The following is a 24,679-nucleotide window of genomic DNA, read 5'->3' on the forward strand; positions in this document are numbered from 1 at the left end:
GAATAAAATATTATTATTGTAGAATGAGTGACGGGCTTCAGACTATTCGCACTGCTTTGGGAATCCAATAACTAAAGAATGCATTTTTTTGTAAAATTCTTAGACTCACATAAGTCCTTTTAATATGCTTGTATGTATCCATGAACAGAGCATATACTTTTCACAAATAACAACATGATTTAATCAAGTCTAGGATAAACAGACTCATCAAATAGTGGCAAAATATTAGTGGAAATACCTCAATCCTGTTGAGTTTGTAATGAACTGGAATTTAAACTCTTCTTAAAAGCCTTTTTATGTTTAAACAATGATCCATGTAGAATGACAAAAACTTAAAGTTATCTTACTTTGAAATAGTTTTTTGTTACCCATAGACATTTTGTACACAAACAGAAAACGTGCAATAAATGGTGTTACAACAACAACGTAAGTCACAAGTGTACATGTACAACTGAAAAACGTTTGAAGATCGGGTGTAAATTTGCCTAATTCAGTATTCAAGTTATTACAACTAAGCTAATAATTAAGAATGTTAAGCTAATTACTTACATCTAAAGATAAGTTCATACCTAAGCATTGATATGATATACATGTATCATAAAGGATCTGACACTTTCATATACAAGTTTGACTTCAAATGCTTTAAAGCCACACTGTGCATGATGGGGGGGGGGGGGGGGAATAGTTGCGCATTGACAAGAACCTTCAGGAGGTGAACTAATTTTTTGAATAGAAACCCTCGTTTTTTATGCCAAGATGCTCACAGCACCATAACAGGCAAATGTGATTAAGCAACAAGCGGCGCTGAGTAAAAACAAGGCCCTGTTAGTAGCAACACGAACAAGGTTAATTAGGTCATGTGGCCATTTAGCGAATCAAATCAATGCTTGTCATGGATATCAAACAACTGGTTAGACAACTCGACTCGTCAGACAACTCGACTGGTCAGACAACTTGACTCGTCAGACAACTCGACTGGTCAGACAACTTGACTGGTCAGACAACTGGACTGGTCAGATAACTCAACTGGTTAGACAACTCGACTGGTCAGACAACTCGACTGGTGAGACAACTTGACTGGTCGGACAACTCGACTCGTCAGACCAGTCGACTCGTCAGACAACTCGACTCGTCAGACAACTCGACTGGTCAATCAGCTTTATAAACCATTACAGATCGTGAGACTGACAAGTTTTCTGAGCACCCTTTCTTCCTCATGATCATACGCATCGGTAAAAAAAAAATAACAATATGCAATTGCCAGCTCCAAAATTGTTCTTAAAATTACATCAAAAACCAAGCACACACATTTAAAGGCACTGGACACTTTTGGTAATTACTCAAACTAATTGTTAGCATAAAATAATACTAGGTAACAAGCAATGGAGAGCTGTTGATAGTATAAAACATTGTGAGCAACAGCTCCCTTTGAAGTAACGCAGTTTTTGAGAAAGAAGTAATTTTCAACTAAAATATTTGAATTTGATTTTGAGACCTTAGAATTTGAGGTCCCGAAATCAAGCATCTGAAAGCACACAACTTCATGTGACCATGGAGGAAGGAAGAAAAGGAGCTCGAACGAAGGGACTTCAAAAGCCGAACCCGCGGTACCGCGGTCATTTAACGACACTTCGTAATCACCCACATACCTTACACAAACAATGGGCGACCTGGCGTATGTGAGTTTGCGTGTGGGCACTTGGTTCTTCACTCAACTATGGTGTCATATGTCGTATGGATATAAAAAACAACTTTTTTGAGACCTGATAAAGTTTGTGTGCACTTTCGCCCACCAAATCGAGAAACACAATTCAATACCAACCACCCTCGTGTGCTTATACCCAAATTTTGAACCACCGCTAGTGACAGGAGAGTTGCAAAAAATGTAAAAATATGCTATGATATTTCCATGTAAACACCACAAATGGTAAAAGAAAACATGTCTATTCACAATTCTTGTCTCCAATGATTAAACTTTTCACAAAGGCAACGGTGCAGAGTGGCGGTACCACACCTTAGTACAAAGAGATCTAATCGCGCTCACTAATCGGCTGTCCAGCAGGAGGTCTCTTATCTTTTTCCACTGGTCAGACAGGGGCATTGTCAGGGTATTCTTTTGTTACTCTGTGGTTTTGCGGGTCATTCGAACTCCTTCTCTTCCTTCCTTCATGATGTGACACGGGTGTTTTTTCTTTCATTATTATCTCACAACTTCAAGACCAATTGAGTTCAAATTTTCACAGGTTTGTTATTTTATGCAAATGTTGAGATATAACAAGAGAGAAGACTGGTCTTTGACAATTACCAATAGTGTCCACTGTCTTTAAGTTAATGTGCTATCCACAACTACACATGGTGTTTTATCACATGTGGGGGTCCTACTGTAATGTCCAGAAGGAAATAATGGCTGCCGGCGAAACATGCAACTTGTATAGGAGTGGAAGCAAAATCTAACAGACCCTGAATATTTTCTGCTGAGTGAACCTTAGCACATTGAACCTTTCAGCTCCAGTCTGTGGTCTTGTACTGCACTGCACGTTTCAGGCTTCCTATTTCCTCCCAACTGCTGCCTGTGCTGCCTTCTTGGCCTTCACCATTTCAACAAGTTCCTGTAAAAATAAAACAAAAATAAGACTCAAAAATCTCTTCATGTGTGTGATTCAAATGAACACCTATCCAACAAGTTTGCTGACTTCTTTGAGAACAAAATTGTCAAGATTCGGAACGATCTTGATAATAATACTGATTTGGCAGACTCCAATCCAATTGATAATGTGTCCAACACTGTTCAGGCAATAACTGTTCTGAATAATTTTGAACCAGTTGATGATGACAATGAGATTTGCAAAATTATCTCGGTCGCCAAATAAGTCTTGTTCTTTGGACGTCTTGCCAACATGGTTGGTCAAGCAATGCATCAACATCATTGTACCAAAGCTGACTTATATTGTAAACTTATCTTTATCAACAGGTGTATTTCCCGATGTTCTAAAACAGGCTGTCATTACACCCATCCTCAATAAACCATCCTTGGATATTAATCAATTAAAGAACTACAGACCAGTGTCTAATATACTATAAATGTGGTCTAAAGTTAAGAAGGGCCATTGCTTCACGCAGAAATAATCAACTGGTTCTCCTCATATCTCCAAAATCAATGAAATTGTGATGTACTCTCTGGATCGTATTCTAGTGACCATAATATGGTTTTTTTCTTTCTCTTTTCTCTGAAAAAACTATATCTCTTTCTTAAAAAGTAGATTAAAGATGTGCTACTAGCTAGTTTTAATTTACCCTTTTCTATGTTATGCGCTTTGATCATGTTTCGGAAAAGTGCAATATAAACACCTTTTATTATTTATTATTATTTATTTGAAAAACTGAAAACTAACTATAAAAAAGTAATGTAAACAAAACACATAAATCCTTTGACCCAGTTTTAGAAATCATGTATCATTCCAAAAATCAACGAAATAAAAATCATTTGATAGAGCATGTCTTCCTCTATCAGAATCCACTAAGAAACAGTTGGGCTCTTTAAAATTTACAACTTTATTACTATTTTTGTACAAGTCACTGTGATCTTTAATATGTTATCGTGACCTTTGACCCAATTTTTGAAATAGCGCATCATTCCAAAAATCAACAAAATGAAAATCACTTGATAGAGCATGTCATCCGCTATCAGAATCCACTTAGAAACAACTGGGCTCTTCAAAATTTAAAATTTTAAGAATATTTTTGTACAGTTGGTAGGTTACAAATTAGTCAATTTATATACTTTACTTTGTAAATCCACAAAAAACAACTTTTCAAAGTTAGTAAAATTGTTAATGGTTTGGGATATTTTCATGTTGAGGGCTGATGTGGTCTAACCAGAATCAAACTTTAAAATACCAGCAGTGACGCACTCAGGATTTAATTTGCATATTTCCCAAACAAAATTCTTTCCCAGATGGTAAAAAAAAATGTCACCATGCTGCAACTCTGACTTCATCGGAAGGTTAGCATGCCTTTTCGTGTGCTGTACGGTAGCGAGTGGAATGAAATGGAAATCGCCCAGTTAGCACAAAATCTACCGCTGAGCAGCTCTATTAAAATGGGCACTGAAGTCAGAGTTGCACCATGGTGAACAAATTGTTCTTGAGGATTTCTCAGAAAGTTATTATGCATTAATTTGTTGTTCAAGATTCATCATAGGGGGTTAAAGCAAGACTGCACAAGTTTGTGATCTACTGAAGAAAGGCAGACAGCTTCTCCATCTCAACTTTGATGTAGTCTCTAACTGAGATCACTAATAATCACAGTGGTGCACCTGAAAGGGGGGGGGGGGGTACGATGGGTCTAGGGGATTGATCCCAGCCCTCCAAGGTATTCAATTTGTTTGTTTGGTTTGTTTTGATTTTTTTGTTTTACAATCTTCTAAAGAAATTTTTGGGGAAATACGGCCCACCCCCCAAAATAATAAATCACAGTGTGTCACTGCTGATAATTTCTGGTTAACCACATCAGCCCTCAACAAGAAACAAATATATGATTATATGCTAGTTCTGAGGAGTACATGTATATGGAAATCTTTAAGATTATAAGTGGTCACAACCAAAAGAAGTCAATACCAGCCCCCCCCCCAAAAAAAAAAAGCAAGGAATTACCTGCTATGACTAGATGGTTACAATAGCTCAATGTTTCATGACACTGTGTATAGATTCATTACCTTGTATCTCAACATGCATTCCTTCTTGGTACGTCCAGGCACAGTATCTGCAATGCGATCCCATCTGTCTTTAGTACTTGTTGGGTATGTCTTCAAGGCTTGCTCTAAACGTCTCTGTTCATCTGTGCTCCATGGTTTAGCAACTTCTGCAGCCCCACTTGCTTTCTTTTCCCCTGGTTTGTCAGCTATTTAGGAATAAGCAAAGAGATTGATTATCAGAAGATGAAAGCACTATAAGCTAACAAACAGTAACAGAGAAGACTAAAGTAAGCTAGGGTTGTAATGTCAGGTCAATGACAAATGTTTGCATTTAAACCACAGGTACTTAGTTGGTAAGAAATTTTCCAGAGCTAATTCAATTTTCCAGAGCTAATTCAATTTTTGTAGATAATATAATTGATAACAATAATTATAACGATTGTAGAGTGTCATGGCAGAGTGGTCAAGAGCATCAAATTCAAGTTTTGGTGGGTTATAGAGTGTGGGTTCGAATCCCGGTCGTGACACTTGTGTCCTTGAGCAAGTTACTTTACAATAATTGCTTCTCTTCACCCAGGGGTATAAATGGGTACCTGCGAGGGTAGAGGTTGATATTGTGAATGAAAAAGCCTTTGGAGCGCCATGGCAGCCACTGGCTGTATACTTCCGATAGGGAGCTGAGAAACATTAAAGGGATGTTATTGGCCCTATGACTAGGGCACTAATGTAAAGCGAAAGCGCATTGAGACGGTTATTGTGAAATGTGCTCTATAAGAATTTGTTATTATTATTATTAACAACTGGATTAAATTCATCCTAGCTTGCTTACAAAGACTCTTACTTTAGAGAGGAGTAAGTTGGAGGCTTTTTCAAGAACCTACAAAGAACCATTGTCATGATTGTGTAGAATTGAACAATCAATGTCAGTAAAGGGTAGAAATAAAGCTAAAATGAGAACAAAATATCTTACAGCTGGATAACTCTTGAAGATCACTTGTACCAATACCATTAATTAAAGGCAGTGGACACTATTGGTAATTGTCAAAGACAAGCCTTCACAGTTGGTGTATCTCAACATATACATGAAATAACAAACCTGTGAAAATTTGAGTTCAATCGGTCATCGAACTTGCGAGATAACAATGAAAGAAAAACACCCTTTTCACACGAAGTTGTGTTCGTTTAGAGGGTTGATTTCGAGACCTCAAGTTCACAATCTGAGGTCTCAAAATCAAATTCATGGAAAATTACTTCTTTCTCAAAAACTATGGCACTTCAGAGCGAGCCGTTTCTCACAATGTTTTAAACTGCCACCCTCTTCCCATTACTCGTCACCGAGAAAGGTTTTATGGTAATACTTATTTTGAAGAATTACCAATAGTGTCCACTGCCTTTAAGACTCAGTATAATCACTTAGTTTTACAGTGAATAGTGTCACTTTAATAAAACTTTTAGTCAATTCTAATAGCTCTACACTTCAAGAAAAAGGTTCACAGTAATTTATATTTGGCTGAAACCAAACTGACAAATTTGTATCCATCTTGGTTAAATATAAACTATTTATTAAAGCTTTATAAAGTGTTTACAACACTTTCTTGTTAAGATGCACTACCTGTATCAAAGCGTTCTGATGGCTGTGGCACATCTTGCTTTTTGGATTTGTTCATCGTCTTCTCAAATTTATCAAACGCTCTTTTGTTGACTTCCTCTTTTTGAAAACCATCTGTGGAATAAATGTGTATAATTAGAATGTGTTACAATGAAACTAAAATTATTTTAATTTGAACTGGACCTAATTTCATAGAGCTGCTTAACAGTCGATTTTATGCTTAACGAGCAAACCTAGCAAATTTTCATTTCATAGCCTTGTTTAAGCGAAGGTTTGTTTTTCGCTTAAAGCGGTAAGCAAGCAAAAAGGGTCTTTAAAGCCTTCATTTGTTTGCTTCAGCACCCTCTTTAAGCACAGTGCATAGTGCAACATCATTGCAACACGTTGTTATTGTGGCGGCTAAGCTGTTATATTTTAAGTGTGCGTGCGTGTGTTTGTAGGTGCAGCTAAGTAAAATTTGGTCCAAAATATTCTCAGAAATGTGGTCACTGTATCTTCTTTTTGTTTACTCTCAAGTTAGTGTGTAAACCTTTCAAGTGTAGATAGAGAGAGAAGGTGATGATTTTTTGAACACTCCGCCATTTTGTCAGTACCTTCTTCTTTTTTGCTTAAGCAAACTTAAGCAAAATATTGCGCGTGCAGTTTGTTAATGTGCTTAAGCTAGCAACCGCTTGGATATAGATTTACACTTAAGCAATTAACTTTGCTACGTTAAGCAAAACAATTGCTTATGATTAAGCAGCTCTATGAAATTGGGCCCAGACCTCAATGTAACCTTTAATAATCTATTACATATTCATATGTAACCACATTGGCAGGTAAAATACTCTTGAAAATTAATCGAATTCTTTGAATACTTACTACACATGTAAAGACGTGTACATGCTAATAAATATTATCACAGCGCTATTGTTTGGGATCTCACATTTACAATCTTCATTTTTGCTTCATTCTTTCTCTCCAAGATGTATGTATGATTAAAGTTTGCCTGATGACCCGCCGTTCAAGCAAAAGTACTAGAACTATATATTTTTCATACAAGTTGAGTCATTGTAAAAATGTTCGCAGTTGAAACCAAATCCTCAAAACAATAAAACAAATTCTTAATTTTAATCAACTGATACTTTATCTACCCCATTAGATATTGTAGTGAAACGTAATTATTCAAGAATAAACTAACCAAGTGTGACTTGTCATCACATGGTTGGACCCATTCCCCTTGATCGAATGCCAGACATGCATTTGTATTATACTGAACAAACTTTTAAACAGTCTATTTTCAAATTTCAACACTGTACCCCTCATATTGTTCACCTTTGAAAACCATCGGAAACGGTCATTATTCAAACAATTCTGATTTTGTACACCCTCGAGGGGAAATGGCGCCATTGGCTTCGCCTCGAGTGCCATTTTCCCCCTCGGGTGTACAAAACGCCATGGACCCAGTCACAGCCTGCAACAATTGTATACTGATAGCCTGCAAAGCACTTGAATCGATATTACATAAAAACCAAATGTCTTCAGTATTCTTCCAGAGTTGTTCCATGGTGATGCAGTGTTTATAAATGCATTTAAATGGTAAAGAATCGGTTACTATGCGCACAAAATCAAGTATGAACAATTAAGTTCACTTAAAAAAAATGGAAATTCTTAATTTTTTAACAAGCAATTTGTATTTTTGTAATTCATAGATAAATTTGTAACAGTTAAGAACAATTCCTTATAGTTGGCAGCTATGGAGAATTGCTATTAGTGCAGTTAACTTGACATTGCAATTTATTGAATTGAAATAGTTCCTATCTGAACCATACTTGTTATAAAGATGGTAATGCTAGTAACAGGGGTTAGAGTCATTACTAACGAAAAAGTCTGAAACTTGGATACAAATTCAAAGGTGTGTTGAAATGATGGCATTTCTAACGTTTGGTAACCCCTGGGGTTTTAGATTCCAAGGAGCTTTTGGAAACGGTATCCAAAGCACTAGAGAAGTAGACCAATGAGCAGGATTTCTTTATTTGTGGAAACAAATATTGTCCGATTTGGCCGACATAAAAAGTCTGAATTCAGCAAAAAGTCTGAACAAACTCATCCCTGAACAATACATACACAGAGATACAACTATCAGGTTGAACTTACCTAGCTTTTGAAGATTCTTTGTTTTGTTGATGATATCTTTAGCCGTCTTGCTGTGTTCAGATGAGGAGTGTTGGTTGATGAAGGTGGCAATAACTTCATACCTATAAAGGTAAACAATTACGGTGGTCAAGATATATTTGCAGAGGGGGGGGGGGGGACGCGCCAATCCATGCCACCATAACCCCCCCGATTGACCCTCGACTATTTGAAATACAGACTTCTAAAGGAACATTACAGAGTTGGTTTTGCTAGTAAAAAGGTTGCTGGCAGTGTAAGCACTTTATGTAATCAACCATATACATAAACTGAAAAAACAGGTAGAAGTTCGATAACGATCAACCATATGGGTCACGAGAGAACAGTGAAAAATCGATAACAAATTTTGCATTACATCGATGCCAAAATAAAAATGAATAAAACGCTCACTGAGCAAAAAACCCCAAACACCAAATTAGATTATTTATTTATCTTTCGATATGAAATTTCAGACAGAAATATTTCAAGGGATGTTTTCTACTATCATCATCATTAGACTGTGTAAGTTTTATGTAAATCTGGAATCTTCATGATTTTTGTTTCTTACCAATTCTGTAAAGTTCCTTTAGGATTAAGACTAACCAAAGTAAAATGTTACATTTTATAAGCTTTAGTGTAGTATCGCATACCATGTTTTTGAAACTACTTATAAGCTTATAAATCTTATGCAAAAAGTGAATGGCACAGAAACAGCACTGAAAAGATGACATTTTATGAGAAGTGCAATTAGACTTTTAGTTGGCCAGACATTGTGCCCCCTAAAGTTAAAAAAGTTCTGGCACTGCATTCCAGTCCTAATTCCACTAGTTGCCCAATTTAATCATTACCTCAAAAATCATTACCCGAAAACTCCTAACAAAAAGAAATTAGGCGGCCATGAAACAAAACTGAGCATATTGGACCTTTCGATCACAAGAAATAACAAATTCGATACGAGGTGTACCAACTGACAAACCCACGATGACAAACATGTACTTTGATGTCTGGCTCCCCACCCCCCCCCCCCCAAGCTCACTGAAGCAAGCTGGGAGTTCTTAGCGTCCAGGACTACACCTTCAGCCCCCACATGACACGGCATGTGTGGTACGTGATATGCCCTAAGGCTTACACAAATGTACGTTCCGATTGCTCCACGCCGTGAGGTCATATAACAAGCTTCCGCTACACGGACTCTCTGAATGCTAATCTTATGTTCGATTTTTTACTATTATTTACGATTTGTATCCATAATTTGAATACGTAGTTTTTTGTCATATACTCATGAATAATTGTAAACAAAAACATTAAAATTTGGTTCAGCGAATTAGCTTTTTTAAACGGCTGAAAGTAAAACCAACTCGAAAGGTCACGTACAAACTATCACACGACTCTACTTTTTTTTTTAAATGCCCCAAAACGGCTAAATTTAAAGGTTTTTTTTTAGGGACTGCTCTTCTCCATTCCAGGAAGACCTTTGAAGTCATATCTTAGTCTATTTTGTAGCCCAAACAGCCCAATTCAGACGGTGTCTATATTACATAAAATCAGTATAAGCACCAGTCACCCTTCAAAAAATTATGTTCAAAAGTTGTTGTAGAACAACTTAGAAAAATGTTTAAAAAAGATAATTGACCCATGTCAATACACATTGAGAGACTAGGTTGTTTATAGATTGTCATGAATGTTCCTTTAAAAACAAGTGTGGTGCACTCCTTTCAATGTAACCAAATGTTACTGCTAAATAAGAGCAAATATTTCAAGTATTTGTTTCAAGATGTTGCTATACTCCTACCTTGACACGGTTCCAGCAGGGAACATTTTAACTGCTTTGACCAATAGTTGTACTTCCTCTTCACTCCAATGTTTACCAAGCCCTCCTGACCCACCACTTCCTACTTTACTTGTCTGTGCTTCTTTCTGCTTCCTAAGCTCTTCTTGATGCTGTCGTTCCATATCAGCATTCAAATCACATACCTACAGTGCCAAGCATACAGTCACTAATAAACCCAGAACTAAACCAAGTGATTAACAATTAGAAATGTAGCAATTCAATTGTACAATTGCAGAACAACAAATACTACAGCAGGCGCTAAAGCTTTCAAGAAACTTTCAAGGAACATTACAGATGTGTTTTTTGCTAACAAAACAGTTGCTGGCAGTGTAAACACTTTATGTAATCCACCATATACAAAAACTGTAGAAGTTCGAGATTGATCGGCTATCTGGGTCATGAGAGAATAGTGAAAATCCGATTACAAATTTTGCATTGCAGCAATGCCAAAACAAAAATGAATCAAACGCTCACTGAGCGATAAACTCCAAACGCGAAGCTGAATTATTTGTTTCTCATCAAATATTATGACATTTCAGACAGAAATATTTCAAGGGATGTTTTTAACTATCATCATCATGTCATGTAAGTTTTATGTAAATCTGTGATGTTCACGGTTGTTTTTTTTTACCAATTCTGTAAAGTTCCTTTAAGTAAATAAAAAAGTCTAATAAATTAACTTGTTGTCAAATCAGCTGTCATGACCAAAACAAATGTTGAATAAGGGAATAAAAGGGTAGCGTCGAGTGCCACAACCAATAGGAGTAGCGAAACAGTCTGAGATATTTATGAATAAAGCTTTCAAGTTTATATTAAGCTGAGGTGGTGTAGTTTTGAGAAATGAGTTTAATGTTACGAAAATACATTTTACATGTTGAAATAGGTTTTGTCTCCTGGGACGAAAATTATTTTTGTGACGTTGTTTTACTCATTTCTCAAAAACTACAGCACCTCAGCAAGCAATATTTTCAGGGAAGCTTTCTACTATCATTATCTTCAAACTGTGTGAGTTTAGTGTAAATCTGTGGACATTTTGTTTTGTGTTCTACAAAAAGTACCCACATGTGCACCCTTTAGAAATTCTGCACACCATTCTAGAAACTTCTATAAAAACAACTATCTGCCTTTATCATTTTATTCTGGAGTGATAAACAAAGCATAGAATTTGAAGCAGACTATGATGTTCCTTTGAGGTGTTGCTTACCTGTTTACAGAAGGCTTCCTTGGCCGATTCAACTTCGGATTTAGTCAAGGTTTCATTTAGAGCCTGTAAACTGACATCATTAAAAACAAGCATTATTTAAAATATTTCCCAGCTGCCATCATTTAAGTCCTATTTAGTGAGTGGAATGAAAATAAGCCACTTCTGAGTGTCAGCTGCGCATGTCTGTTATTGCTGACAACGGATTTTGTCTATCTCCCATAACCTTTTGACAATAACAGCGGGCGGGTATTGTCAAAAAGTTACGGGAGATAGACAAAATCCATTGTCAGCAGTAATAGTCATGTGCAGCTGACATTCCGAAGTGGCTTATAATGAATAGTGACTGAGGTAATTTCTATGACCTAAACATGTCATTAACCAAATACATTTCATGATGCAAAAATTTGATTGACACCATTGGTATGTTTATCATTAGGAGCTTTTAAAATAAATCAAGTTTGTATAATCCACCATTTTGAAAAAACCCTAATCAAGCCCTTAAATGTGCATGATATCTGAGGTCGTGCTTGACATCTTGCGCCTTGACTAAAGGCTAACTATCAAGTGGAGTCAGTCGTAGCTGATTCATTATTTATTAATTTCTAACTTTGACATGGCATGTGGACAAGGTATATAGAACAAATCCCCAAAACTGCAATCCAATTCTCCTTCAATCTCGATTGTTTGCAATAGTTCTAAATACACATGTATAATACTGTGAATGTAATTAGTATACCAATAATGAATGTTTATGAGTGCAATGGTGCGAATATGTTGATGAGTTGAAAGATGGAATGTTCTATTAAATGAGGCGGAGGAATATCATCACTGGCGCCAATATTTGCACTATTGCACGAATGAAAAAGCATTCATTATTTGTTTTATATAATATCCAAATAGATCTTTGTCATTTTGATTGGAGGATACAGCTTTTAAAATAAACCAAGCCTAGGCCTACTATTTTCAATTGTGAAATTACACCCGTTTCTTTTGGGTCGGCCTGTTGGATTAAACAGTGACAATGTGCATTCTGTCCAGCTATTTTGAGACACGCAGACGCCAACTGTAGTATGTGTGCCTTGTAGTTACACTGCTGGGTTACCAAAGACACCCGCACGCAGTGCTGTGTTTACTCAGCGTGAAATAGTACTTTTCGGATGGAACGGAAAATGCGTGGTGAGTGACTCAGCGTGCAATAGTACTTTTATTTGCTATCACGCGACGGACAATCCTCCAATGAAATGGCAAGGATCTGCTTTGGTGTTGTATAATTGTGCTTACTCAACAGCAGATAGCCTTTCACACAGCGTCTCAACATCAGCCATATGTTTCACCCTGTCAGCCTCTGCTTCTGCAAAGTAGTTGTTTCTCTGTAGAGGAAAATAAATGAATGAGTTTGCTGTTAAAAAGAGAATATCCAAATCAATTATTTTGCCTCTTCAAGTGAGCCGGTTGATTATTTAATCCCATTATATTAATGCACTTGGTTGATAAATTGCTAAAGCCATTTCACATGTGAGCTTTTTATCCAACATATTTTTGCAATTTTTCGCAACCAGGATAAAATATAGCAAAAGCGACTTGTGTGAAAGCTTTCCTAGTTATGAAATAGCCGTTTAAGAACTCGTTGCTACCCTTTTATTCCCTTATTTAAATACGTAAGTATGCAGCCATATGAGGTCAGGTAATAAAGAGAAAACATGGCAGTCCAGCAGCTAGCTGAGAACAAGAACTAGTAGTACTATCAATCAGTACTAAAACAATATTAAGAAATATCAACTACACATCCAAAGACCTTACATGTTTAAGTTTTCAATCACTCTATTTACCTTACATAAATCCCTCAGCATCTTACGTTCTTTCTTGATAACCTTTTTAGCTGCTTCCCTCTCCTTTTTAGCAGCCTGAGCCTGTTGGTTAACCACGGATATTTTTAAACCACACATAGGAATTCCTAATTATTCAAGTTAATACAATACAGATTATTTCACTAGGCCAGTGACTCTAAAACGTGAGGGTTTGCATATGAAGTCAATTAAAACAACACTATTTTGTTCCAACTTTAAACACAAAATGGAAAGAGGTACTGTCTTCAGTTGTTTCCCCAAACCACAAACCACCTTTATGTATTAATGACAATAAGTCACTTAGTAAGAATTTCCCAGTGGAGTTTAATAGACATATGAATTGTAAATGGCATATGTACATAGGTTGACATTGAGAGTGAACTTCTGGGCAGCAGCAGCAGCAGTGGTACTGTGGTGTTGTTTTAAACAAATATTGTTTTCAGTTGTTTTCATCAGTTGCATCCACTGAACATGGTTTGATTAAAAAAAATATTTAGAATCGTGATTGATTTCACAAACCTTGGAACAATTGTTTATCTTTTAAGCTGACCTTAAAGGGACATGTTCCCTTGGATCAGGTGAGTTGGTCCATGATAAGAGTTTTACACCAATTGTTATAAAATGTATGGTTAGGAAGATGTTTTATAAGTGGAATAAAATGATCCACACAAACATGCCTAGAAATTGCAGGGTTTTCCTTTACCTTTGCGAACTAACATGATCGACCATTTTATCGAGTCAAAAACTTGACGCCACTCCATGTTTGACGATAATACTTATAAAGTATCATCCAAAATACATAAGATCACCTGCAAAGTACTTTGGATTGACTGAAAATGTTCAAGTTGGAAACTAGTCGTCTTGGACCCCCCCCCCCCTTGGGAAACCTCAATACTTACCTTTGCCTTAGCTTCCTCTTCTTCTTTCTCTTTGGCTAATCTCTCCGCCTCCATAGCTGCTTGTTTCTCTCGTTCTTTCTCCATCTGCAATGCTTTAACTGCATCTTGCTTGGCTTTCTTCTCAGCTGCTTTCTTCTCCTTCTCTTCTTCTTTAAAGCGTTTGATTCTTGGGTCACATGCATATGCATTATCTACAGGGATAGTGAATGTTTAAACACATTAATATTACTGGTTCCACAATGAGGCTTCCTTTAATAAGCCAATTTTGAATTGAATTGAATTGAACTTTGTCATTTGGATTGTTACTGAAACACCTTGTCTCACAACTCTCTAACAAGTCAACAATCAGTCAATCTTACTGAAAGTGTTAAAGACAGTGGACACTATTGGTAATTGTCAAAGACTAGTCTTCACAGTTGGTGTATCCCAACATATGCATAAAATAACAAACCTGTGAAAATTTGAGCTCATTTGGTCGTCGAACTTGCGAAAAAATAATGAAAAAAAAAACACCCTTGTCACACTAAGTTGTGTGCTTTCTGATGCTTGATTTCGAGACCTCAAATTCTAAACTTGAGGTCTCGAAATCAAATTCGTGGAAAATTACTTCATTCTCGAAAACTGTCACTTCAGAGGGAGCTGTTTATCACAATGTTTTATACTATCAACCTCTCCCCACTACTTGTAATCAAGAAAGGTTTTATGATGCTAACTATTTTGAGTAATTACCAATAGTGTCCACTGCCTTTAATAGAACGTTATGCTGTTATTGTGGTATCTTCATCCTTATGAAGACTCCAAGTGTAAAACATTATGTATAATGTTAAAATGCTACCTGTATGTGACAGTGACAGTCTATCTGTGGTCATGTACTATGTAAACAACTAATAAACTCACAACAATTGGATGACCAAGTAACTTGCTTTATGTGCTTCTATAATATAATGATGCTTAAATCGCATGGGCGCCGCCATTGTTTTCAGGGCGCCGCCATTGTTTTCAGGGCGCCGCCATTGTTTTCAGGGCGCCGCCATTGTTTTCAGGGCGCCGCCATTGTTTTCAGGGCGCCGCCATTGTTTTCAGGGCGCCACCATTGTCATGTGGTGCCCGCACCCTGCTGAATTGATGCGTCCCGGGGTCAAATTTGGGGTACTCGTTGGTTGGGGGATATGTGTTGTTTGTGACGAGGAATAGAAGAGACGGGAGGCAAGGAGGTGCGGGATTATGGGATGGGGAGAGGGAAGGGGCACACAGTGGGACAGGGAGTGGAGGAACAGCAAAATAAATGACGGGAACAAATAAAGGGGCTGGGGATAAAATAAGGGAAAGGAAAGAATGACAAGGGACTTGAAAACGATACAGGACATGAAAACAGTAAATTAACGAACAAAATAAACAAAACGGGCATATAAACAGGAACCACTAACGGGACCTGGGTGAAACTAGAAAACATAAATGGGACCGACAAATAAAAAGAAACGGGAAAAAAAGATGGGCAAGTGTCTGGTTTCTAATTTCACAAAGCACTAAAAGGTTCATCAAGACTCAGACTGTCCCTCCATCACTTACCCCCCCCCACCCCTTTCCACCAAGCTACTTGCAGAGTTATATGCAATGATTTCTAGCAGGTGCCAATAACGGGACTGGGAAAGAACCACTAGCGGGACCCGCGCGAAAACGGAAAACATGGGCATAAACTAGAAAGAAAACTTTAACAATGCTATTGAAACCCCTCATCCCTTGAAAATTGTAACGATTTCCATTTTCCAAGGAAAAATTCTTTAACCTTTGGTGTTGAGGGTTAAAAAGGAAAGTGTTTGAACTGAACAAAGTAACTAACCAACAAGTAATCTTATCCTTGCTGCATCTTCTTTTTTCCTGCTCTGTCTCGCTGCTTTGTTCTGTCTCTCAATCCAACGCCTCTCTTCTCTATTCTCTCCCTTTTCCTTCTCTTCTTCATCTAGGTAAGAAAACTCCCTCCAAGAGTCAAAATCATACCTGCAATCCATTGGAAAATACAACCATCTATTATTCTTGCGAAAGAAGATTTGGGCAAATATTTCTTTTCAAATAATACTCATTGAAGAACAATATTCTTAACCATTGAATGTCAGAAGGTGTGTATACACCCAAAACTTTCACTTACCAAAAAATGCATGCCCAAGAAACCATTTGATAAAATGTTACATGAGATGCAGTTGGCAAACATGTCGAAACTTCTTGTTTTAGTATGAAGAAACAGCTGCAGGTGTTAAAAAAGGCACTGGACACTTGGTTATTACCCAAATAATTATTAGCATAAAACCTTACTATGGTAAAAGTAATGGGGAGCTGTTGATATTATAAAACATTGTGAGAAACGGCACCCTCTGAAGTAACGTAGTTTTCGAGAAAGAAGTAATTTTCCACAAATTTAATAACGAGACCTCAGAATTAGATTTTGAGGTCTCAAAATCAAGCATCTGAAAGCACACAACTTCACGCGACAATTATTATTATCTTGCAACTTCGACGACCAACTGAGCTCAAATTTTCTCAGGTTTATTTTATGCATGCATGTATGTTGAGATACACCAAGTGAGAAGACTGGTCTTTGACAATTACCAATAGTGTCCAGTGTCTTTAAAGCAGTCATCTGATTTCGGCTTTGTAAAAAGTTGTGCATAGGCCTATATTATACACATCTTCATTTTAATAACAATAATAATAATAATAGTAATAATAATAAGCATTCATAAATACCCCAGACAGTTTGAAAAAGACTTTTTACCCTAAGAGGTGTGTGTCCTTGGTGTCACAAGAAGACACTTGTTTGATGATCTGAGGCTGCATTGAGGAAAGTATTGTGAAATAAGTTCATTGAGATAGCTATTGGTGCTAATCCATGAAGTACTTTCCATGTTAAACCATGGGCAACCAATGAAGTTTCTGTAAAACCGGTGAAATATGATCAAATTTTGAGGTCTTAGAGAGGACCCTAGCTGCTGCATGCAGGGCATGTTGGAGTTTATTTAGATTTTCCTTCTTTGCTGATTGCAATACACATAACTATGTTTGCAGTACATGTACATGTACTTGATGTAGGTTTGTACTTTTTAATGTTAAATCCATAATGAGGCAATCCTAGCATCATGGTTCATGCCGTACACAAATTTCTACTTACCAAAAATTATAGAATTTGTTGACTTCTTCAAATGTAGCTTTGTCATTACCCAGTGGAGGTACTCTCTTTTTTTTGGACCATCTGCATACATCCAAAAAACAGAAAATTATTAATAATTCAACTGTTATATATCACATGTTTACAAAAGAGCCAAAATGCCTGGCGTTGCTGCAGGCAAACACAAGAGGTTCACATCTAAAGGGAAACAACAAATTGTATGTTTATGGAAATCACACCAGATGATTATTAAATTTGATTTGAGAGAAAGGGTAAGACGCAGTTATAAGCTGAATTCAATGTATGAATCGCCAGGACAATACACAAGCATAAATGCCTGAGTTGATGGATGGAATGAGTCTGGGTGTAATCATGGGCTGCATTACATCATGGAGCAATAATGGTTTTGTCTTGAAGGATTGTGTTTGGTAAGATAGCTTAGCACGGCAAAATGTGACAAAACCTTTCCATCCAATGCATCTTGACTATAATAATAATAATCTTGACTTAAGGCTAAGACATGCATGGTGTAAGAGGCTATACAGGTTTTACAAATGAAACACACGGCTTGGGATTTGTAGCCACAATTGGGTGTTACTTTTAACCGGATTCCCCTTTACTTTTATTCAATTAGCTGTGTTGTTAATTTAACCTGGATAAAAAATACTGTGATTCTGCCACAATGACTAGAGCACCCCCCTCCCTGCATGTCACCTCTGAGTCAGTTCTTACAAATTACCAAGGTGACTTTGGATGAAACAATTGTGTTTTTATTTTGGGCTCCGGTAAGGCCTAACAAGGTTTACTTACACTGCATTCCTGTCAAAGGCTCTGCTAAACTCCTTGAAGAAGTTATCTTTGGAATTTTGGCTAACGGAAGGAACGCTGTCATCAAACTTAGAATCTACACTGTCATAAGACCTCCTCTTGATTCGATTTCCAAGAGTTTCATAAGCTGTGAAAGACAGGAACCAAATTACACAATGCAAAACAAGTCTCATTTATCTGCATGTTTACATACTAATACATCTTGTACAAAGCAGGTAGAAGTCATTAATTTAACTCAACTCAATATGAACAAAAGACTGTATCAGTCTCTCACTTAATTGAACATAAGAACCCATTCAAGTGGATTGGTTTATTTCTTTCATGCGTTAATTAAAGCATCGTGGAACCAAGTGGTCCCAAAATGATTGAATACGTGCAAGAACTGCATGGTCTATTTCAGTCACAGTAAAGACTCAAATTCACAATCTCATGCCAGTGATGCATGTATTAAAAGGTAATGCAAAAGCTGCGAGTGTGTGTGTGTGTGTGACCCAACACATATACCACATGCAAAACACCTACATTTAAGGTGTTAAAAAAGGTCTTTAACAAAAAAAGGAAAACAAAAAATATAACAATATTAAGCTTGTTTTAAAACAAAGAAAATAGTTCCGACATAAAAAAAGTTGCCCAAGCTAATGTTACCAACCAGCTTGCTATGTGATGTACATGATGTTACAAACTCGCCTTTGGTATTTGTCACATTGTTACCTTAAGGTGGTTTTCTCAGCCATGAACTTGACAAGCACAAACTGACTAGAATGCTGGCACCAAGAAAAGTGTGTCATACCTCTTGTGATACATGTGAAGTAGTCATCATCATTTTCCCGTGGCTTCTTGGCTCCCTCTACTTTTCTCTTGTCTGGATGGTGTTTCAACACTTTACGCTTATCTACACAGCAAGGAAAAAAAATGGACAACAATTATTTTCTTAGAAAGTACAGTCAAACTGGTTTTTATCAACACAATTTTCAGTCTAAAGCACAGTTCATACTTAATGAAAAAGCAAATGCTAAGCTAATTGCATGGAGCAAACAATCATGTATGTGCTGTTTTCCAATAGCGATGCGCGGAAAGTCACTTCACTTTTGCTATTCAGGTGAAGTATGAGCCGGACTCACTTATTTTACAAAGTTCAGAGCAGGAGCTGCATGGCTATATTTTACTTATCATCTATGTTTTTCAGAAAAGTGACGAAAACTACAATTGAATTGTAGCAAGCCACTTTAACAACTGAATAAATCAGCAAATAAATAGGTGAAATTGATGCAATGATTAAGGCCCGGAAGTTTCAATGAAGAAAATGTAATACAGTGTATTTGTACACGTATGTTACTTTCTGGGTCCCCCCACGATTTTTCAAAACTGTGGGGCATTCTGGACCCAAACTATTCATGTCTGGCTGAAGCAAGGTCTTCAATAGACCGATTGCACTATTAATGTTTACATGTGATCAAGTGACCTGAGATGGGTATAGAAAAACAGCCACACAGTAAAGACATGGGAAGACTCGTACAAATGGACCATAATCGGCTGTATTCTCGATAAATAACACTTTAAACTCAAAAACGAAGCCCCTATCGCACTTTCTATTTGATAAATCCAGTATTCTACAACAAAAGGGGTTTCTTTTAGGAGTATGGTTAGTTTTTGCACTGTGCATGGTGTGAAGTCGGGCTGGGCCAAGGGAGACTGCAAAGTTCGACTCTAGCTGATAGCTAACCCTTATAATCAAATAATTTGAGGGTGAAAATAAAGGAATTGGCAGCTTCTTCAGTAGATTTTTATTGAAAATACTGGCAGCAAAATCATTACAATGAGGGCAATGTAAAACCACACTCTCCATGCACAAACACATGACATCGTGTGAACATTTTCGTAGAATTTCCTCGTTGGTGGAACTGTGTTTACCGATTACTGGCAATGTTCAACCACCACTAAGGTCTCATTGTACAAACTCCGGAATATTCTTCAGTGATTTTGAGAAAAAGCCTTGATTGAACAAACAAATGCAACAACTAACATGTCTTTCAATGCACATTGATATGCAGAAAGCGGTGTATGGGACCATCTCAGGTCACGTGACGTTGGTAGCGCAATCGCTCTATTGTTTCTTCATTGGTATTTACACTTGGTTTTAACAAGTTCTACTATTTATACTAATATGGTTTTCTCTTGATGATTTTGGGGGAATACAAATAATAGTGTAACAATATCAAAGTCTTACTTAAGACACTTGACACTATTGGTAATTGTCAAAGTCTAGACAGTCTTCTCAGTTGGTGTATATCAACATAATATGCACAAAATAACAAAAATGTGGAAAATTTGAATTCAATTGATCATCGAAGTTGTGAGATAATCATGGAAGAAAAAACAACCTCGTCACACAAAGTTGTGTGCTTTCAGATGCTTGATTTCGAGACCTCACAATCTTATTCCGAGGTCTCAAAATCAAATTCATGGAAAATTACTTCTTTCTCATTACTACAATGTTTTATACTGTCAACAGCTCTCCATTGCTTGTTACCAAGTAAGTTTATCTGGGACCCTGACAAACTCTGTGATTACACTGAGGACAGTTGCAGAGTCACCAAACCAATCAAGATAGTGCCATTTAATTGGAGCAAAGTAAAAAAAAAAATGTATTATATAAATGTAGTTGTTTTAAAAATTGCAAGAAAAACCACAAAAGCAAAATACAAAAAGGTTGAATAGAAACTAGTGCCAAACAGCCCCAAAAAGTACACATTACAAGCAAAACTCTTACTCTTACTTACAAGCTCTCTTAATCTCATCAGAGGTTGCTTTGTTTCTCAATTTGGACAACCCAAGAACAGCATAGTGATCTTGATTCTGTAAATATAAATGAGACAAAAAAATGATTAATTGAGTGCTTCTTCCATTTAAAAGGGTACAAACACATAGTGATTCATAGGGCAACACTTCCTGTAAAGTAGGTTATGTGCTTCCATTTCTTTGCTATATTTTTGTTCAAGTATGAGTAAAACAACTCGTTTCAGTAAAACAGTGAAAACATACAATAAGAATTCACTGTACATTGTACTTCAGGGCAATTCCAGCTTGACTGACACTACTTTTTTTAATACTTATTTTGAATATCTAATCAGCTCTCACGTCCAATAAACAATGACAGCCATCTTAACCATGTTTGGCATGGGGGACACTAGGACCTGAATACACAATACAGAATTGAAACCTTGAAATTTCATATTAAGATTTTCTGACTGGGGGGGGGGGGGCGTTAACTGCGGTGACTGACATTACAAAAAGCGTCGCAACCAAGTTAAAGTGCTACAGATCTAAATCCATACAACCATTATATCTTATAGGGTTACCAACACTTGTAGTTAGATTGGGAAAACCTCTTCTTGAATTTGTCAACAATTATGCAAATTAACCTTCGTGACTGACATTACCGTGACTGACATTACACATTCATAACATCTGCTGTAATGGCATTAGCAACAATTTAACAAAAAACAAAACAAATTATGTCAACAAGAGAAGTATCATTTAGCTGTTTAATGATGTAATAAGGAAACAACTTCATTTTTCAGATGTTAAAGGGTTGAAACATGCATTAAATTTGATAAAATGCCTTATAAAATACATACAAAATCGATTTAAAAACTAACAGTTAAGCTGTCATTTGGAAGTTGGGATGAAGTTTTTATTGAAAAAAATGGATACATGTAGGAAGAGATTGGTGCTCCCTTTTTAAGTAAAATAAACTCTGTCAGTATAATAACAGTTGTGTTTGTAAGCAGCTTGTCGCATGCACAAATTGAGAGAAGAAAAGACTGGAAAGTTAAACTGCTATTTCAAAATTGATCAACGACAATCTTTTACATAAAAGATTGTCGTCCGATCATTAACTCCAAATAGAATTTGACATTTGCTATGAAAATTCCCCAGCAGTGAACATACCCCAGAAAAAGAAAAATGGACCAAGAAAGGAACAAATATTTTTACTGCAAAATCTCCATTATACAAAACCGATACCATTGTGGAAACGCATTGCATAATACATGTACCCTGCCATTGGTTGTTACATAGCCATAGGCAGTTGGCTATTGAGACATCTTGGACTAGTCCACTTTACTCTCAGAAAGGTAGGGCCTAATATCTTCAAAATAAAACTGCAGCTTATAAGTAAATTTTCTGGCCTTCTTCATGCTAAATGATTTATATTCTGAGTGGCTTAAATACAGCTTCATGTAAGATTCAGCAATTAGACCAAATGTAAAGTTCTACGACTTCTATTTACTAAAATTACAACAACACAAATTACGGAACTTAAAATTGATACCTGACTATTGTTTTGTCAAACATTACCTTCCAATCTTTTGGGTCTAGAGTTAACAACATGGAGTCATCTTCATCATATTCCAGGTCATCATCGGAGCTATCAGAAGATGAATCAGAGCCAAGCGAACCAGACGTGTAAGATAAGTTGTGATGATGGTGACGCCTGTGAATATGAGCCTCAAACCAACGACCAACTGGCTCTAATCTCACTATGATAGGAGCTATACAAAAGTACAAATAAATACATGGTAAAAAAGAATCATCTAAAACTTGTTCGGTACGGTCCTACTACATGTACTTGCCTTCAACTCGCCCTCAACTCAACCACTACCCAGATGGCAGGTACGGATTAGTCTTGACCCAAGTCGTCAGTGATCAATAATTGAACAAAGCACAGTACCTAATACAATATGGTACCGATAATTAAATTTGATGTCTTGGGCCAAGACTATTCCGTTTTCAGGAAAGCACCCTCTATTGTCCATGTTATACAAGCCAGGCTGTGAAATAAGCAAGATGGTGGCCAATGGCTTTGCTACTTCGCGAAAAAAAATTATGAGAACAAAAGACACAATTAAAATGTAGTAAAAATATTAACTGAAATGTAACCTTAAACTTATGAAAATTATCTCTCAGCTGATACTTTACAGTTCTATGCCTCTTTTGTGGATTTTAAATGAATATTGGTTGAGTTGACAGCAAGTTGACGGCACTAAGCAAGTTGACGGCAAGTAGACATGTAGGACCCGTACATTACTTATGATGATTCCTGTTGTACATTAAATGTGTCTGCCTAGAGTAGGGAGTCCGGCACTTTTTGTATTTTTTCACAAAAGCCCATCAAGTTTTATACCATACTGTTATTGTTAATGTCATTCCCTACATGTAGTACAATGGTGAAGGGAGGTATCTCAGGATTTTAACAAAGTAGCATATGTCTAATTGAGTAATATTGTTATATTGTACGACCTCCTGTTTTCAAAGTGTCCCTAAAGTCGAGGCAAATCTTTTACCTCTCTATACGCGATGTAAACAGTCCCTAGATACATGCGGTTCAGCGCTTGGTGACCAAAAAATAAATAAAGCGTTTGCTTTGCAAACGCTTTCAGGTTCAAAATATAAACCTGGGAATTTGCTCCGGGATCTGGTAAGTTTTAGTCCTTTTTTTTTCCAAAAATATTTTCTCAATGGTGTTTTGAGTGTTCATTAGACATCGAGGATTTAGTTCCTGGTTGAATTTGTGTTGGATTACCGAGCAGATTAGTGAGTACCGAGCAGAAATTTTTTTGACGATGTTTATTAATTTCACTCAACAAAGAGGAAATACAACTACAAGCATTATGAATGTATATTCAAATTGAGTATGTGGGGAAAGTTTTGGTAGTGTAGTTACAAAAGAAACTTCAGTAATTGCTGGCTAACGGTCGTAAAACTTTCACCTATCAACGCCGATTTGAAAAACGTATAGCGTTAAGGAGGCCCAAAATATTAGAACCCTAAGGCTGACAGGGGAGCCTTATAGTTTCTAGAAGTACTTGGCAGGCATGGTAGGCCCTACTCGCTCATCGTCCTAAAACTATTTCAGGGATAACTTTCCGTATGGCACCACCACTTTTTCACTCATTTTTACAAAAAGGGATATATCAATCAGGTAAATTAGATACTATATTATTTTATTTCGAATGAAAAAGTGGTGGCGCCATACAGAAACTTTTCCCTATTTCAGTTTCGTCCGCTATCGTCTCTGTTACGGGAGACGATAGCGGACGAAACCAAAATAGTTCTAGGAGTAGGTAGGCCCTAGGCCTAACCCTAACATGCCTAACTGAAAAATTTATAAAATAAATAATATTATGATTTTTTTATATGAATATAAATTATAATATTAGTAATAATTAATAATATTAAATTTATACTCACCACACAAAGTACCAAATACTTTAGTTTTTAAACCAGCAGAGGTGCGTGCATTTACCACAGTTTCCCCTGTCATCTTAAACTCAGGTATTTAACACTGCTTCACTTGGCGCTTGCTAAAAATGGCAGAAATCAGCCCAACAACACACACAGTTTTAACACAATTTTATTCTTCTCATGTATGTAAATGCGCACGTGTGGTCGTATA

The 24,679-nt window shown here is 36.7% G+C and overlaps 1 protein-coding gene across 1 annotated transcript; it reads right to left on the reverse strand.

Annotated features, from left to right (window-relative positions):
• Positions 1–89: 89 nt before the first annotated feature.
• Positions 90–24,679, reverse strand: LOC139954254 (dnaJ homolog subfamily C member 2-like). The gene is made up of 16 exons (XM_071953973.1): positions 24,475–24,679; positions 22,582–22,775; positions 21,003–21,078; positions 19,013–19,114; positions 18,205–18,349; positions 17,398–17,478; positions 16,075–16,232; positions 14,235–14,425; positions 13,318–13,398; positions 12,770–12,858; positions 11,489–11,558; positions 10,246–10,427; positions 8,439–8,539; positions 6,306–6,416; positions 4,715–4,899; positions 90–2,609 (listed from the first exon to the last, which is right to left on the reverse strand). Exons 1-16 carry the CDS (start codon positions 24,545–24,547, stop codon positions 2,550–2,552), a joined length of 1,899 nt encoding a protein of 632 aa, XP_071810074.1. The 5' UTR covers positions 24,548–24,679; the 3' UTR covers positions 90–2,549.

The sequence above is a fragment of the Asterias amurensis genome, chromosome 2 (genome assembly GCF_032118995.1).
Source record: "Asterias amurensis chromosome 2, ASM3211899v1".
NCBI lineage: Eukaryota > Metazoa > Echinodermata > Asteroidea > Forcipulatida > Asteriidae > Asterias > Asterias amurensis.

Coding starts and splice junctions, on each gene's coding strand:
- LOC139954254 (XM_071953973.1), bottom strand. CDS start 24,547: ATGACAGGGGAAACTGTGGTAAATGCACGCACCTCTGCTGGTTTAAAA. Junction 13,399..14,234: donor AAGAGGAAGCTAAGGCAAAG/GTAAGTATTGAG, acceptor GTTAACCAACAG/GCTCAGGCTGCTAAAAAGGA. Junction 8,540..10,245: donor CCTGCTGGAACCGTGTCAAG/GTAGGAGTATAG, acceptor TTACCTTTATAG/GTATGAAGTTATTGCCACCT.